At 43.1% G+C, this 18,016-nt stretch overlaps 1 protein-coding gene across 1 annotated transcript; it reads left to right on the plus strand.

The window, feature by feature from the left end:
* Positions 1 to 3,492: 3,492 nt before the first annotated feature.
* LOC127766543 (casein kinase II subunit alpha-2-like) lies at positions 3,493 to 7,920 on the plus strand. The gene is made up of 10 exons (XM_052291616.1): positions 3,493 to 3,886; positions 3,994 to 4,123; positions 4,557 to 4,751; positions 6,087 to 6,244; positions 6,605 to 6,695; positions 6,773 to 6,838; positions 7,180 to 7,262; positions 7,344 to 7,407; positions 7,490 to 7,558; positions 7,647 to 7,920. The coding sequence occupies exons 1-10, from the start codon at positions 3,549 to 3,551 to the stop codon at positions 7,680 to 7,682; spliced, it is 1,230 nt and encodes a 409-aa protein (XP_052147576.1). The 5' UTR covers positions 3,493 to 3,548; the 3' UTR covers positions 7,683 to 7,920.
* The last annotated feature ends 10,096 nt before the right edge of the window (positions 7,921 to 18,016 follow it).

The following is an 18,016-nucleotide window of genomic DNA, read 5'->3' on the forward strand; positions in this document are numbered from 1 at the left end:
TTGTAACTGGGGTCTGTTTGGCACAATTTCAACTATAGCCTAGAAAAACAGTTTCAACTACATCTAAAATAGGAGCGGAGCTAAGTCGAGCGCTCTCACAAAATAAACTAGAGAGCTGGAGCTGGGTTTAGACAGCTCCACAACTCCACTCTAGACTCAACTCCTAGAGCTAAATTTAGGAGTTGGAGCTCTAACAAACATGCTCTAGGTTTAGGCTGCTCCGTAACTTCACTTCGGACTCAAACAAAGGCAACGCAGGGACTTTACATTGGATCGCACCAAATGGGCCACCACTCATGGGCCGGCCTTTATACTTTCGGCCCACTGTATCTGTGGTACAAGATCCCATTAGGCTCACTGTCCCAGTACGGTTAGTATTATTACAGAGACAGTACGGCATTAAGGACAATAATGCGCAAGCAGATAGATTTTTAATACCCCTACATGGAAATGCTATGCCAATAAGGAATATTGATATTTGGTTTATATTGATATTTTCGCACAATAAAATATCAATATTTTGCTTGTATTAATGGCAAAATAAATTTCATTAATACAAAACTTTTTTTTTATTAATCACAAAACGTGCTGGCGGCGACGGCGTCGCGACGCCAGGTCTGGCGCCCCTCATCAGATCCGGCCCCCCTTGTTCAGATCCAGCCTAACCCGCGCGGGAGGGCGGCCCCCCTAGTCGACGGCGGCGGCGAGACGGCAGGACGATGGTGGAGGCCGGTGAGACAGCGGGACGTGGCTGTGGAGGTGACGGTGTGGACATCTGAGGCGAGAGATTGGCAGGAGGGGTGTGACGACACGACAGCGACGGCGGCCACACCCATGCGGTAACTTTGGCGGAAGGAGGAGACGACGACAGGGATGGAAGAAGCGGGGTGCCGGCTGGGAACGCCATCGGTTGAACGGCGGGCACGACGAGGAGGCCGAAGGCGGTGGACATCGCAATGAGGTGTAGCCAACAGCAGAGGCCGGTACGGTGCGAAGGCTGGCCGGTACGCGCTGATAGAGGATTGATGGTAGTGGAGCAATGGTGCGTCAGCTGCGGTAGGCAGGCGGCGGGTGAAAACCTAGCCCGGTCTTGGCCGGGCCGGCAACAACGACGCTTTCGAGCGTCGCTCTCCCTCTTGAGGGTGTTGTTGTTCCATCCCATCTCCTCCCGTGGGGCTACCGGGTGAAAACCCAGTCTCGGTTCTCTTTGGGACCTCGACGGACGGCGGCGGCAATGGTTTCATCGCTCCTCTCCCTGGAGATGTCGTCTTGGCAACCCCCTTGCTAAATTCCTCCCAGACTTCCGGTGCAAACTCGCTCTAGATTCCGGTCCTCTTGTATCAGCGCCCTAGCTTATGCAAGTTGGCCACGTCAGAGAGCCTAGGTGGGAGAGCGGTTCCATTCTTCTCTCCACCCTCTCTCCCTGAATCCTAATGATGTGGATAGAGTGTAGTTTTGCGTCGGTTGTTAGGGTGAGTTTTTGGGCGATCTCAGCTGTAGCTTCTTTGTGGGCCTAGCGGCGGCCGGGCATGCTTAGCGCTGGCCAGTCCGATGCTAGCCTTCTCCCGGGTCGGTGTGTTGGTGCTATCGATGCGTGGGTGGTGGTCATTTTTTCCCCTTTTCTTGGTTATGACCTCTAAGGATTGTAATCTTGTAATTTTTTCCTGCTCTATCAATATGAACTTCGTTCAAAAAAAAAAAGTTCTTGCCTGTCTATCCATTTTAGCGTAATCCATAGTTGTTGAGGCCTTGCCATTTTCATGCGAAGGCATTACCAGTTTCCTCTTTTTAGAAATTTCGTTCTGTTCTGGACTACCATGGAGCCTCCCATCACCAAGATTCTTTTTTGAAACCCCCCGTCACCAAGATTCCTCCCTTAATGGTGTATCGGTTTCTTGTCCAGTGAAAGAATTAACAAGCTTCTCGGCACCACTAGCGATATGCAAAACTTCAGCAGGAATGACAATTTTTTGCACAACTTTAGGGTTCAACATGCCATTCTTCATCTCTGAATCTGCTACATGATATCAGTCATAGCATCTTCTACAGGTGTGCTGATAATGTCCTGCAGATTGACTTCTGTCATGGACACATCAAGCGGATCTTCTTGGCGGTGAGAATCCTCAGTCCGGTCGTTAGTGCCATATCTGAATTACCTGTATCCTGCTGCTCAACAACAATGGAGAGTCAATTATCCCATTGCTTAATGTACTTATCATGGTAAGTAGACCAATCCTCGGGAGCGTATCCTATGCACACAGGCCCTCGCGTGTACACACCGTGTACACCAACTAAAAATTATCACAAAAAATTCTAGGAAAATTCATACATATACTTTCAATAGTATTACATCTACGTGCAAAGTCGCATCTTCAAATTCATTCTACATAGAGAATAAAAAAAAGATAAAATTCTGACAAAATTGCAACCTTAAAACTGTCAGATTTTTTGTTTTTTTTGTTACAGCTAAAATATAATGAATTTGATGTTAAGATTTTAACCCTAGGTGTAATACAATTGAAAGTATTTGTATGATTTTTTCTAGATTTTTTGGTGACATTTTTTAGTTGGTGTGCACGTGTGTACACGTGAGGGCCTGTGTGCATAGGATATGTTGCCACCAATCCTCATCCGCTTTTCTCTACATTGTAACTCGCTCAACTGCCTCAACTGGGCCTGGGATGTGCTGTATCATCCCAAATTGTAGCAAGACATGATCAGGTACATGTATTTCCACAATTTGGAAGCAGATCAATGGAGTTCTTGATCGCCAAACTGCAGATCCAAATTTGCATAGGGCAGACAGCCCAACAATCAGACTTGGCGTGTACGGTTCCCATGTGATCTAGTAGACAACAAACAAAAAACACAACGATAGCATTGTACTTCTGTGTAGCCAAACATACCTGGTGATGTGATATAGTATCTAAATATCTAATCCATGCATGTAAAACTCATGGTCCATGGACCGAACATTTTCACGGTTCTTGAAGGGTACATTTCACCTAGTTATGAGAAGATGCAGATGTTCATACAAGTGAGAATGAATTCCACCTAGTTAAAGAAGTTTTAGCTAGAAAACCAAAAGAGATGTAAAAATGCATACATTTGTGGGTTGATTACTGCATGCTAATCAGGAGAACACGTGTCACAGTGCACCTGAATGACTGAATCCTATCTTGACGCTGCAATCTGGATCGGAATTAGGAAACGGTGACGACTGAACTAAAGCGCAAAACATTTGTACACCTCAGCGGATCGCACAGCCACCCAACCAACCAAACAAGTGCCTCCCTGCCAAAGTCCCAAAGAGGCCTCCTGGTTTCCCAACGCCATGCACATTTGCCAACCAAACGCTCAGCCACAAGGACGCCTCGCGTTGGGCCGAACAGCCCACTTCTCCATCGCTGGCTGGGCCATGAGTGCAACCTGGGCCGAAGATTTTTCACGCTCTCTCTCTCTCTCTCCCCTCTCCTCCTCCTAGCCGAGCTGAGCGGCGTAGGTCGCGGAGACCAACCCACCCATCCCTCGCGCCGGAAGAGAGGTACATGGCCTGGTGCGCCGCGCGCAGCCGCCTCCTCCCCCTCGCCACCGCGCCGCAGCTGCTCCGCCGCCTCCTCCTCTCCTCCGCCGCGGCCCCGCGCTACGCGCACCCCCACCACCACCACAGCAACAGCCGCCGCCGCCGCCGCCGCCCCCTCGCCCCCACCGTCTACGCCGCTGCCGCGGCAGCCGCAGCCGAGGCGCCGCTCCCCATGCCGCCGCGCATCGGCCGCGCCACGCGGCACCCCGGGGGCGCCGCCTCCGTGGCGCGCGTCTACGCGGACGCCAACTCCCAGCGGCCCAAGGAGTACTGGGACTACGAGTCGCTCGACATCGAGTGGGGGTATGTATGAGCCATGGTGGTGGCGGGGGAGCTGATCTCGAACCTCCAGATTTGGGGGCTAGGGTTTGTGCTCTAATGGGGATGCACTTTGTTGTGCGTGTGTGTAGGGAGCAGGATGGGTACGAGGTGCTGCGCAAGCTTGGGAGGGGGAAGTACAGCGAGGTGTTCGAGGGATTCCGGCCCGGGGGTGACGAGAGGTGCGTTATTAAGATCCTCAAGCCCGTCAAGAAGAAAAAGGTAGGCTTTGCCCTCATCAAAATGTAGTATGCCTCTGCGGTGGAACTTTCAATTGTATGGTTCAAATTTAGCTTCCCCACAGATGTCTCAGTAATATTTGTCATTTCTGTTAGACTTACATTGCCTGCTTGAGGAATCTAGGGTACACATGAGCATTAGGAAATGCAGTTTAGGCTGATTCCTCAGCTGGTCGTAGGAGTTTGGGATGATGTGGCTCCATGAGTGTTATTTTGCCTTGTGTGATAAACAAAATCAGTAGAAAAACTTGTCACTTTCAAATCTTATCGATGTTAAGTCTTATTAGAGGAAAGTGTAGTTCAATGAGGTAGGTGTTATGTTTTTTGCTTGGTTGCATAGTGTTCTCGTTGCATCTTTTACTATAGTTCATGTGTATTCTTAGCAATCCTTACTGAATTCTTTTATGATGATGCAGATAAAGAGGGAAATAAAGATACTTCAAAACTTATATGGCGGACCGAATATTGTAAAGCTACTTGATGTTGTCAGGGATGATGAATCGAAGACACCTAGTTTGATCTTTGAATATGTCAACAATACTGATTTCAAAGTACTCTACCCAACACTATTGGATTACGATATCAGATACTACATTTACGAATTATTAAAGGTAATAATCTGAATTGCAGAATCCTATGTCTGTAATAATCAATGTTTTTATTTATGCTATCTTGTCTATGGAACATTTCTTTGTACTGATAGTATTTTGAGAATTTTACATGCTTGGTTCTAATTTCTAAGAATGTATCATATCATTAGGAGTTTGGTACCAACTTGTCAGATATAATCCACTGCTTATGTATTTTTCTTCAAACATCACAATGGATCGTAGGAGGTTACGGAGTAAAATAATGGGACTGAAATCTATGCTCATGTATACTGTATGCTGATAAATAATTAATTTAAATTGTCATGGTAGTTTTTATTCCTAGATACCTTTCCTGTTTAAAGCTCATATGCATAGAAAGTGGTATGATGGATGGGTCGATTGCGTCAATATGACTTGGACAAGGTTTGGAAGATAAAACGATAGTTTGCCTACATGACAATGATGTAACACATCTGTTCGGGAAGTTGGGGTTATGTTCCTATCGATTGAGGTGCGTGTGCAAGCACCCAGAAAGAAGTTTTGCTTAAAAAAAATGTAAAAGGGGAACAATCTTCAATGGCCGTGCGAGCAATCATCATTAATAAACCTCTGGTTGAATTAATCATGACATTTTGAATAACATGTCTATTGGAGCCAGCCTTGTAAATTCTAGCGAGTTCAAATTAATTAAATCAATACTAGAGAATAAATAGTAGTAAATAAGATTAGCACGGGGTATCTACTACACAACATCAACTACATTACTTCTTAATTTTTCTTCGAAATCTATTCTGTAGCATTTTCTGACCTGTAGGTTATCTGTCCAACCAGTCTCTTTAGTAATGTAAGCATGACATTTGGCAGGCTTTTACCGTGATGTCTTTTGGCCAAAGTTTGCATCGTGTAAACTTAACTTGCCAACGATAAGGACAATCACAGTGCACTATGCAGACATTTGAGTCTATTGCAAATTATCTGTAATGCTTCTTGGTTCTCCTGTTTTGAAACTTTCAAAGAGAGTGAACATACTACCGTTTATATGTATTTTATAACTGTGATAGATATCAGAAGAGACCATATTTCACATATTCATAAGCAGTGAGAATGAAATTAGTTCACTTGATTTATTTTGGAAGAACCATAAAAGGCAACAGTTGATGTTGTCAAGTTTTGGTATTTTTCACATCTTTTTTGTTCTGTGGGACTACTTCTGCCAGATTAAATTCTGCAAACCAGATTCCCATGTTCTCGATTAATGTGCTAACGCGGTTTACAATCAAGCCCTCATCCTATTTACATCAGAGATCAGACTACCTTCATTTTGATGGTCTTTAACTTATCCAGGTGTGTCTGTAGGCACTAGATTATTGTCATTCACGAGGCATCATGCATCGAGATGTCAAACCTCACAATATCATGATTGATCATGAGAAACGCCAGCTTTGTCTTATTGATTGGGGTCTAGCAGAGTTCTATCATCCCAAGATGGAATATAATGCTAGAGTTGCTTCAAGGTTAGTCTCCCTTGCATTGGAAGTTCAATGTTTCAGACTTGTTCAGCTTATTAAGAAGGAACTTCACTTGCATGCCTAACCCTCTGAGATCCTTTTATGTTGGATCTGTATTTGAGGAAATTTCAAGATCTCTTTTCCATAACTCAATGGAAAGGGTCATGCAGGGAGTGAGATTCACTTCATTGTATGGTACCATTCACATATAGTTATAGGATAATTTCATTTACAGCAAGCTTTCTTAATAATTTCATTATTCCCCACTCAAGCTGATCCAGTTGGTTGCTATTCTATAGTATCTTCTGTAAATTTCCCATCCTTGACTTACTGCATGTGTGTGCTCTCGTGCTGTGTTATTGACAGATCTTATAAGGGCCCTGAACTTCTTGTGGATTTGCTAGATTATGATTACTCGTTGGATTTGTGGAGCCTTGGTTGCATGTTTGCCGCAATGGTAAGTGCAAGTTTAGGGTCAGCCATTTATCTTTGATAACAGAACCTTATTGATATACATTATGGTAATCTTAACAGATATTCCGAGTCGACCCTTTCTTTAATGGTCAGGATAACTACGACCAATTAGTCAAAATTACCGAGGTATGTCTGTCCGTAGCTTCTTAAACTTCTAAGTATTTCTGGCAGCTTTCTTGTGTTGATTTATGCTTGACTTATGCTTTGGGACATGTTTAGCTAGGGTTATCTTTAAATTTAGTAAGATTTTCTGTTATAGCTCTAACAGAAATACTTTAGCTACCTACTGAATTGAAGTAGGAACATTTTCTATTTGGTAACTGTGACCAAACCACTACGTATACAGATGTTTACCTGCCTTGTGCAAAGAAGCAAGGCTTCGCAGTGCATTTCTCAGAACTGAAGCAGCTACTGATTACAAAAAAATGTTTATTGTGAATGATATATGCAATATGTCATTATCGTAGGTTCTTGGAACAGAAGATTTCTACAATTACCTTGAAAAGTATGGTCTTGAGCTTGACCCGCAGCTTGAAAGACTTGTTGGAAGGTCATGCATTACTTTGGATAATCTTAAATATACATCATTCTCATAACTTAGCATGATCTAACTGAATATTATTTGCTGCAGACATAATAGGAAGTCATGGTCAATGTTTGTTAACTCGGGGAACAGACACCTAGCAAGCCCTGAGGTGATTTGCGTTGCCTTTCAATCAACCTACTGGCTTAGTCATCTCTTATTTGATGTATTTTGACATGTTTCTACCTATATAGGCTATTGATTTTGTAGACAGGTTGCTTCGCTACGATCACCAGGAAAGGCCTACAGCAAAGGAAGCCATGGTGACAATCCCTCTCCTACTTTATAGAAGCATATGCCATAGAAATCCTAAATATATGTGCTCTAAATGCATATATTTGCTGTGTGCAGGCTCATCCATATTTCAATCCAGTGAGAAGCACTTAAAACGGCAGGAAGAGTGCCCAATAGTGGTATGCGGCATATTTGACAATTTTTGCTACGGTGTCAAATATATAGAGGGAATTTAATTTTCAAGGCTGTATGGTTTATCCAGAATAAATCCTTGACCAACATGTAACCGTCACATCATTTGGGTGAATTAATTCATTCCTCTCTGCTAACTCTGTTTTATGATCAGTTTTTATCAATAATAATTCATCTCTGCACTTTCATCACCTATAAATGTTCAGCCCCCATTCGTATTCCCAATTATTTGCTCAGATGTTACTTCATTATTGGAATCCGGCGTATCTCATTGTATGTGGTGGTAGCTCTGGTGCCGATGTACGTCGTTTTTTGTCTGATGGTGCCTGTATGCTTCTGGGCTTCTCGGCCACTGATATTTTGGTATGCTATGGTTCCCGATTATCCACGCCCTGTTCTGCTGGGACTTGTAAGCATCTGATAATCTGATATGCCTTCGCTCTAGTCAATTTTTCAGTTATCATGGGACTCTGACACACTCTGAACCTGGCAAAATAATTTTTTTTATATATTTGTAAATCGACAATTGCATATTCCCGTCAGAGAATTCAGAAGATGCCACGGTGCAGTCGATTCGGGTACTTGGGTCCCCCGCTGTTCATGTACCTCTACTAGTATCATCAGTATCACGACTTGTCAAAAGAAACTGCTCTGCCACCATGTTCTTGCGAATCAGATGAACACTTTGTCACGTACGGTTCCATTGATCCATTCCATCATCTTTGATCCACGCCTTGCCAAAGGTAAAAACACCCTTTTTTGAAGTGCTCTGCTCCTACGTTGTTCGAACGGGATAAGGGCTCTGTGTTCTCGACTTTACAGATGTAGTGAGGACTCATCTTTCTTTCTCCAGATGCTACCACAGTGAAATCTGAGAAAAGTTGCAAACCAAAACAAAAAAGAAGGCTGAAAAGTTGGGCACTTGGGCTCTCGAGCCTGTCCCCTACCACAAAATTCTCTGTCTCTCTCGTACACCTCCAACACACGCTTGTCGAGTCGAAACGGCCGGGCTTATCTCCAAGTGCAAGCCCTGCCACCACCACCCGTTCAGGACTTTCAGGTGGAAAAAAAAAATCATGAAACATAAGCAGCCTTTTGAACCCACAAGGCCACAACGGAACAACCAATTGCCCCAAGCCCCACTCAATCAGAGATGCCTTCCCCTAACCATTTCGTTATTATTTTTCTTAAGAAAAAACTCAAGAAGGTTTTAAATAGATCATGCTGTTTGCTTGGTATCATTCGTCTCATTTAAAAAATTTATATAAAAATATAAGTCATACCTAAAGTTTTTTAATGATAAATCAAATCATAATTTTAGAAAAAAAAATCAAAAAATGCACCAGCGGTTCTTAAACTTGTCAGTAAATTTCACTTAGGTCTACGAACTTGCAAAGCGTACATCGAGATCCCTGGTTTATTGTATTATCCCGGTCCAAAGCCGCGTTTGACCGTGGTCTTGCCTACGTGGCACGCCACGTGGACGATGACATGGGATTTTTTTTCCTCCCTTCTTACTTCCAAAAAAAAAGAGAATAAGGGAGGAAAAAAGGAAAAAGGGAGAAAAAAATTCCATATCATCGTCCACGTCGTGTGCGTAGGCAAGATCACGGTCAAACGTGGCTTTGGACTGGGATGATACAATAAACCAAGTTTAGAGATCTCGATGTATGCTTTGCAAGTTTGTGGACCTAAATGAAACCTGCTGACAAGTTTAAAGAGGTGTATTTTACTCATTAATTTATTACAAACTTGAGGGAGCACTAATATCACTAGTTTTTCATTTTTCGTCCAATTAAGCAGTTCATACTTTCGCAAGACAAAACAAAAAAAAAAAAGCTTCATACTCACCGGAGCATGCCAAATGCACCCCCTGAAAACCGTTGGTCCTCGAGATCGCGCGCATGCATGGCACGGCCGGCGCCGACCACCACGCATGGCGATCCACGCGTCCCGTGCCCTCCGCCCCCTCGCCCGTGGTCCCTCCCCCTCCTACGTGCTCAGCAACGCACTCCCACCGTGTCCCCATCGCCACAAAGCGATCGCGCATTATTCACGCTACACGTACAAGCCAAGCCTAGGAGGGTGAAACGGGTGAAATCCGCCGAGTGGTACGCGCGCGCGCGCGGCGCGGCGCGGCGCACATGCGTGCTCGCGCGAACGCAGCCGCACCGGCCGTGGCGCGGCGCGCGACGATGGGGACAAAACATCAGCGGCATTTGGATCGATCGATCAATCGGCGCAGCTAGCACTACGTACTTTGCCCTGCGGATCACTGCACGCAACACTCCCCGGTGTTTCTCCCCCTGGCACGGTAAAGCCCCAGCACCTCCCCGACACGCATGCGGTCCCCCTCCCCACACCACATACACACACACCATGCATGGTCTTCACCTGCAAATAAAACCATCGCCCGGCGGTTCAAAGCATCTACCGCTCGTAAAGTCGTCTACTACGGTACTACTCCCTCCGTCACCAATTTTTTTGTGGATGGGAGCATGGGACATAACCTTGTGCTACGAATCTGGACAGGAGGACTGTCCAGATTCATAGTACTAGCTTACATCCTATTTAACTAAAAGTTGTTATATTTTCGAACAGAGAGGGAGTACTGCCCAAGTGCCCCCAAGCTAGTATAGGATCGATGCATCATGCATGCATGCATGCAATGTTGGCGTCGTACACTCGTACAACGTAGCTGTGGACCTCTGCCTCACACATTGCGTGTCTATCGCCAAGGCCCAAAGGTACGTGTAGTGTACTACCTGCACCCCGAAACTAATCCTTTTCTCTTTGTCGTTTTCCCTTCATGAGAGTGGACTCCGAAAGAAAAAAACGCGAATACACTTGTGGTTGTCCGATCTGCCACGCCTCCCATATGTTTGGGGCCGTTTGAAAATTGCATTGTTGGTAGGGTAGGCCGAGAACCTGAACATGCTGCATTCTACTACACACTCTGTAATCTGTATGGCCATGTTGATGTTCCCGACCAAAGTCGTTGGATCGTAGTACATATATGCATTATTGTTTCTGCTGGTTGGTCTAGGCGGATTAAATTTTGCGCTAATATGTGGTGGTGAACCGGACGATGATTCGTGTTTCTCTCGTTTGGATTAGCACGAATGCACGATGATTGATATTCTAACAGCAAAAGGGCATCCCTGTAGGAATCGTGCGTGACAACGAATGAACGAACCCCCCCACAAATCTGGGGATTCTTGAGTGCCATCATATATACGTGCTCTAGTGCCTGGCTGCCTGCAGCCACGTAATGTATCATTTTTTATTATACGGAGGACATACGTACACGTACGTACTACTAATATTCCATGAATACATCTGTTCTCTTGTCAGACGCTTAACAGGTGCATTGGAGCTATAAGGCTGAGATCATAATTATTACTAGCTTATAAGAACGGTTAGTTTCTTATTTATGGTGAGAAAATTTTTCCAAATTACCAAACAATACTCTCTTAGTAAAAAAAACTTAATCTAGATAAATATCCCAGTACAATAAATCTAGACAAGGATATAGGTCACATCGCTTTCTAGTTTAAGTTATTTTGGGACATAGAGAGTATATTTCGTGATAAAAAAATTATATATATATATATATCAAAAATCAAATATATCAATTTTCCAAGTTTTATAATAATTAATATTAAATTAATCACTGGTTTCGATATCCAGCCATTAGCTGCTCAGCCGAAGAGCTACTCCAAACATAGCTTGAGGGTGTTTTATTTTTCTCTAGTTTCTTGACTTCTACTGCCTTATTTTTTCGCACACTTTCCGAATTATTAAATAATATTTTATTTTCAGAGAAAATCATAGAAAATGAAAAAACATATTAATCAAATTTTCAAGTATTTTAAATACTTCAATTAATTAGTCATGTGCTAACAACTCGCTCTATTTTACGTGCGTGGGAGAAGATCTTAACCGTTTCAAATGAACACAGACTATAATAGAGTATGTATCACTCTTGTAGAACTTGTATGTAGTGTGAAACACGTGTGTATAATTATCAGGATTTAAGCATGCGTTGATATGTAGTAGGATGCACCCAAAACATCGCCATCACCTCAAAACTATTTTCAATGCAGGTCAATCACGTAACGATGCCCTTATATATAGCCAGCTTTATCTTGTGGTGGATAAACTCAAGATTGATCCGTACATCCAAAAGCATACTCTATATAGGATAGGTATAGTAATACACTCTCCACATCATATCGTTAGGCGGTTAGGGTTGAGAGAGGTACGATATCATTCATCTCGCAATATTAATTATAGACTACTGATACATTACAAACACGTACAGCCGTGGTAAAAATAACTAATGGATATAGATACGAGAATATTACCTCCGTCCTAAAATATAGCTATTTTTAGCACAGTAACGCATCTAATTATTTCTATCTACTTTCTTAATATTCGGCCTACTTCAAATACCTATATTTTGGAACGGGGGAAGTGTATTCTAATATAATACTTCTCATAGATATCTCCTCCTATAACTATTTAAATCAAATTAAATATGAATAATTGTAAAAAGATCGAAAAATTGATAATGGAGATTATAGTGACATCTAACACATCAATAAAAAATCAAGTTCAAACCTGAACTACACAATGAGGAAAAAAAAGAGAGGCAAAACACGGGTTTGAATAGTACTGATACTGTTTATACGTTAGATTTATCCTTTTTTTTTTTTACTTCTTGACGTGAGAATTGAGTTTAGGCTGTATTTGATTGTGCTCCTTTGCTGAGCTTATCAGCGGCACATAAATGAGGTAGATCATTGTTACGTGATCATTGTCACATAAAGAGGGAGTATTAGTTATTATAAGCTTGAAAGTGAATTTATTTAATTCTTTTCTAGTGAATTACTAGCCTGGCATTTGCCGAGCAGTATAAATTTTATAAGATAAAAGGGTTATTTACAAAAAGAATTTATTTAAACGAAAAACGAAGTTTCAAGTTTAATTATTTTTACTATCTCTAGCTGAAGTAAATTTCTGCGAGTTGGAATGTGCGCAAGCAAAGTATAATCAGGGTGGTAGTGGTAAGGACATATTCATATCTCAGACTAAAATAAAATGATTAAACCATTTTTTTAAGAAACACAGAACAATAACGCATGCGCACTCACCCCCTATAAACACACACGTACGCCTTACCCCGAGCACTTCTAAAAGACTGGACCGACATATATTGAGATTAAACCATTTTACTTTAGAGGCATGCCAAACACTCAAATTAAACAGTCTTAATGCTCCATTGGCAAAAGTCCTACGCTAACACACCGTGGTTAGCAAATACTACTGCTAACAATACCCGGCAATAATTCAACAATCTCACGAGCTCCTCTCTTCGTCCACTTCTCCATTATCTGCATGGCAAAATCATATTTGGGTGTGTTTAGTTCACATTAAAATTGAAAATTTGGTTAAAATTAGAACGATGTCTCCGAAAAATTAAAAGTTTGTGTGTGTAAAAAAGTTTTGATGCGATAAAAAAGTTGGAAGTTTGAAGAAGTAGTTTGTAACTAAACTCGGCCTTTGTCTCGATCGTACGCTTGGAGCTAACAGATCAGTGAAGCGATCCCACGTACTCCTACAGCGGTAGGCTTGCAAGGCAGCACATGCATGATGCATGCATAGCAGAGAGTATCACTATATATATATATAGCTTGCTAGGTTCTTCTCTTTTTTTTCTTTTATCGCGCGCCCCTCGTAGACTTTTGCTGGCTATATATAGGTTTGTAGCTCGATCGGATATGGGAAAGACGACGTACGCTAGCTTTCTTGTGTTTGAGCCTTTGAGGGGCTTGAGCTAGCTAGGCTTTTGATCTGTTTCTGCCGCAAAGCTGATCGATAATGTATGTTGGTCAGCGTCAAAGATACGGTCTCTGCTTGTTGTTCGTAGGGCATGTGGAAATCGCCAGGTGATAACGCTCTGCCTTTAGGCCTTTAATTTCTTTTTCCCTTCTGGCAACGGGCCTATCGTCGAGTGCGATCTAAGCTACTCCAGCTTTGTTTCTTTCTTGACGGTGCGGTAAAAAATTGGACAGTTGTTCGACGAAGAGTACATGTTTGATTTGCGAAAGTCCTAGCTGGCGATCGATCGCCGGGCACGATCGGTCATCCTCCCCACATCGATCATCCCCTCCTCCACGTTGTTTTTCTTTTTAACACCGCATTATTTTTATATTTTAGTAAATTTATACATTTAAAGTTTTTACACATTTAAAGTTTATATACTTAAAGTAGAGTCCCAAAATTTATAAGTTAAAAGTTTATATATTCGATTCAATTTTGAATTCGAATTCAAATATTTTTTATATATAGTATTTCTACATTTATAGACCCAAAGTTTATAAGTCTAAAGTTTATATATCCGATTCAAATTTGAATTTGAATTCAAATATTTTTTATATATAGTATTTCTATACATAAATTTTTCTAACTTTTGTTTTTTTATTTTTTTAAATTTATGGTGTAATAGGAAGAGAAGAAGGAGAGGAGGAAGGGGGAGAGGAGTGTATAAGGGGGGATATTGGGGTGATCGCCCCTGCCCATTAGCACCACCCGTTGATTTGCCGCCCTCTTGCTGCCTTTATACTTATGGAAATACGTATGTAGTTAGTGGCCTTCAACGCCGTCATTAATTATTACTCTAGGTGAGATTATAAGGCCATTCCTAACCCAAGATACTAGATATAGTTTCCATAAGCTCTACATCATCAAGAAACTAGTGTTAGACACTACTCTTTCAATGCAAACACCACTATTTCATACTTAAATTTAATGGTACTTATCTCACATGATATCTTAGATGTTGTGTAGAAACCATATCTCATGCAAGACATGGTTTCCTTCTCTTTCCTCATTTATTCACTTGCCACATCATTTTTCATTCTAGGTGGCAGCCTATTTAATACTGTAGATACTATCCTAGTCATTGGGTTGGGATTGGCCTAAGGCCATTTGCAGTGCGGGTAGCAACTTCACATGGAACAATATCCAATACTGACGATCTAAAGAACAGAAACGAACATTCACAAATACCGAAAGGCGCCCTAGCATGCAATTGCATGTAGCGTATTAATTTAACCTTTGTATAGACTATAGACTATAGACTAATAGACATTATCTCATAATATTTTAAATTCCCTGATCTCTTCCCGGCCGATCCATTTGCTCATTTAATTTGCCTCATTTCTTTATTCAACGACCATTTTCCTCTAATTTTGTGTTACAAACATCACGTTGACCCCTACACTACATTGATTGTTTTAAATTATTTATCATTTTAGCTTTTTCATAAGTCAAACATTTATACCTTTGACCATTATTTTTTTAAAAAAAAGTATAGCAAACATCATGAGATTTATGTTATCTGTTTCAAAATAAGTTCATCTTTATCCCATCTTGTTTGTCCTAAGATGTTTGTAAATGAATGGTATTTTAGTTTTTTTAGTTTTTTATCAGTTATCTGTTCCAAAATGAATGGTATTTTAGTTTTTTTTTCTTATTGGTATGTATGGGATGCACGAAAAATGATTTTTTTAACGGAGATAATATATTTTAAATTACACTTTAAAGTACTAACATTTTTTATTTAATAAAAGTGATAGTCAAAGATAGATATTTTTATTTCGTATAAAAGTAAAGTCATAAGTAATTTGAAATAGGAGTTATTTATAACTTATATGTTGTCGCATGCAATATCCGGGGTAAGGCCAGTTTTTGCAAGCACGGCCACTTATGGCCCACTTGCAACCTAATTAATGGGCCCCTTATAAAAAATGATTTCTGTAGTAGTGAACAAATTTTATCAATATCCGAGATAAATATGTATATATATAAGTATCCGCGTTGGTTTGTCCAATGTGATTTAAAAAAGAAAATGACATGAACGCTAACAGTGGAAATTGCCTACCACATCCGAGAAGTATCAAACAGAGCCGAAGGGATAAACTCAATATTGTCTTATGCACAGTACTCCCCCCTCTCTCTATCTCTCTCTCTCTCCCGCGTTAACTCAGCCCCGACAAAACGCCGCATGCGCCGATGCCCGCGTGCACGATGCATGTGCCGCTAACCCGGCCGACTGAACCGAGCGAGCGATCAGCGGAAACCAAGTGTCGGTCCACCGCGAGACCACGTACGTCCCGTCCCCCGGCCGGGCCCGACCTCGCGACCGTACTAATCATCATACGTGCAACGTGCCAGCAGCACACGGCACACTGCACGTACGCTCGCTTAATTCGGAACGTCAACGCCCGGCTTACCCGATCGGCCACGGCCACCGCGCCGCCCGCGCCCCCCACCCGCAGGTCGCCCGCGCGGCACACGCCAAAACCCCCCAAAACCACGTACACCCGCCATCCCCCACCGGTGCGATCGGTGTTGCGGCGTCGGCGTGTGAAACCGCGCGGAAGTACGTGCGCGCGCTCGGCAGCTGGGGAGGAGGGGAATGGATAGCCGCGCATGCACCCGCGCCGGCCCATGCGACGAGGGATTCCGGATTCATTCGCACGCGCGAGGAGAGGCAGCAGCAGGTGGTCGGGGGGCTCGGGGCCGGGTCCATGCTAGCTGTACCGCGCGCCATGCCGGCCGTACGCTGCGGCCGGCGCGCGACCGATATGGGGTATGGAGGCCACGTACGAGCGGGGTTAGAGTCGCCCGGCCGGCGCGTGTGTACGTGCCCAGCCCATCTCTGGCCATCTCCATCTATCCATCGTTCGGGGGAGAGAGTACTACGCGTCATGCACATCTTCTTGTCGCACGGAGTAGCTAACTAGAGAGCGCCTAGGGCCACTGTGTGCTAACCATGCATGCGTGACACTAGGACGTGCGCCTGATGCTGGCTAACTATAGCTAGCTAGCTCCTGCTACTGTTTGGTTGTACGTACGGTTCATTGCTCTGATCGTAACAGGCCATCTAATCTAGCCGATTAGAGTCCATCTCACATTAAGACAAAGCTAACCACGTCTCAAAAAGAAAAAAAAAAGACAGCCTAATCCGAGTAGCACTAAAATTCGTGCTTTCTTGTACTCTACCACTGCACTGTTGTCAGATCTCGATAGCTAGTACCATGAGATCGAATAGCATCCACTAGGTAGTACCATGTCCCGCTAATATAACCATTACGTGCTTTGACTAATAATCGATTAGCACGCTTGCTAGCTCCAGCCCCGGCCAGCTGCCGGCCGGCATAACATGATTAAATTCGGCCGTCGTCGCCGGAGCAGGAAACAAACCGAATTTCCAGCTCGATCGACCGAGCAATATATGGAGATCGATCGATCGATCGATGTGCCACGCCAACTAGCCGTGTCGTTCCTGTGATCCCAGCATGAACAGTACGCATGAACACGAACCGGCCAGGAATCGAACGACGACGCTGGCTTTGCGTCCGGTGCTCCTGCACGGGGCTGCAGGCCATCTGCCAAAATGCGCCGTCCGTGATGCTGTCCGAGGATCGTCCGGCACCATGTGACACTCCTGTCCCGGGACAAATCGGATCATATCAACTTACCAGGCTTATAATAGTACAATTAAACGCAACGAAGAATCATATATTCACTCATGCATGGATGGGTGTGTGCCAATGCCAATATGCTATGCTGATCTGTGCTGTAGTATGCGCCTATACGAGTAATTAACACACTCACACACTACCGCGGCCGCTTATTATTAGCCTAGGGTTTTGCAAGCAATTAATCAAAGGAGGGACAGTAGTACAGTACTAGTGGTATAACTTCAACTCCTACTAAAGAAACGTGTAACTGCAGGGCACTGACCATCGTGTGTCGGTTCCGACCGACCAAGCCCACGAGATATGGCCGTCATTAACTTGGCCTCACACTTAATATGAAAAGGGACTTGCAGGCCAATATGTGCAAGTGGCGATATCCATCGGATGGACGCGATCAGCTGCCATGTCAATTCTATTCGATGGTCTCGATGCATGCGTCCGTCCATGCACGATATGATGATCAATTCGATCGATCGGGTAGACAGTTGCAGCGTTGGCAATGGTCCAGGAGTACATGCACTTATTGGGCCACGGTACGTACTCCACGATTTTAGTTTGCTTCGACCCAATATATACATCTGTCCGTTTTCGGATAGATAGATGATGTCCTATAATGTGCGTATGCAAAACTAAAAATCTTAAATCAATAATAGATACTCCATCTGTTTCGTATTATAAGTCATTTTAACTTTCTTCTAATTAAATATTTTTAAGTTTTTTTTTAATCAAAAATTTTTTAGTTTG

Source organism: Oryza glaberrima, chromosome 3 (assembly GCF_000147395.1).
Source record: "Oryza glaberrima chromosome 3, OglaRS2, whole genome shotgun sequence".
NCBI classification, from domain to species: domain Eukaryota; kingdom Viridiplantae; phylum Streptophyta; class Magnoliopsida; order Poales; family Poaceae; genus Oryza; species Oryza glaberrima.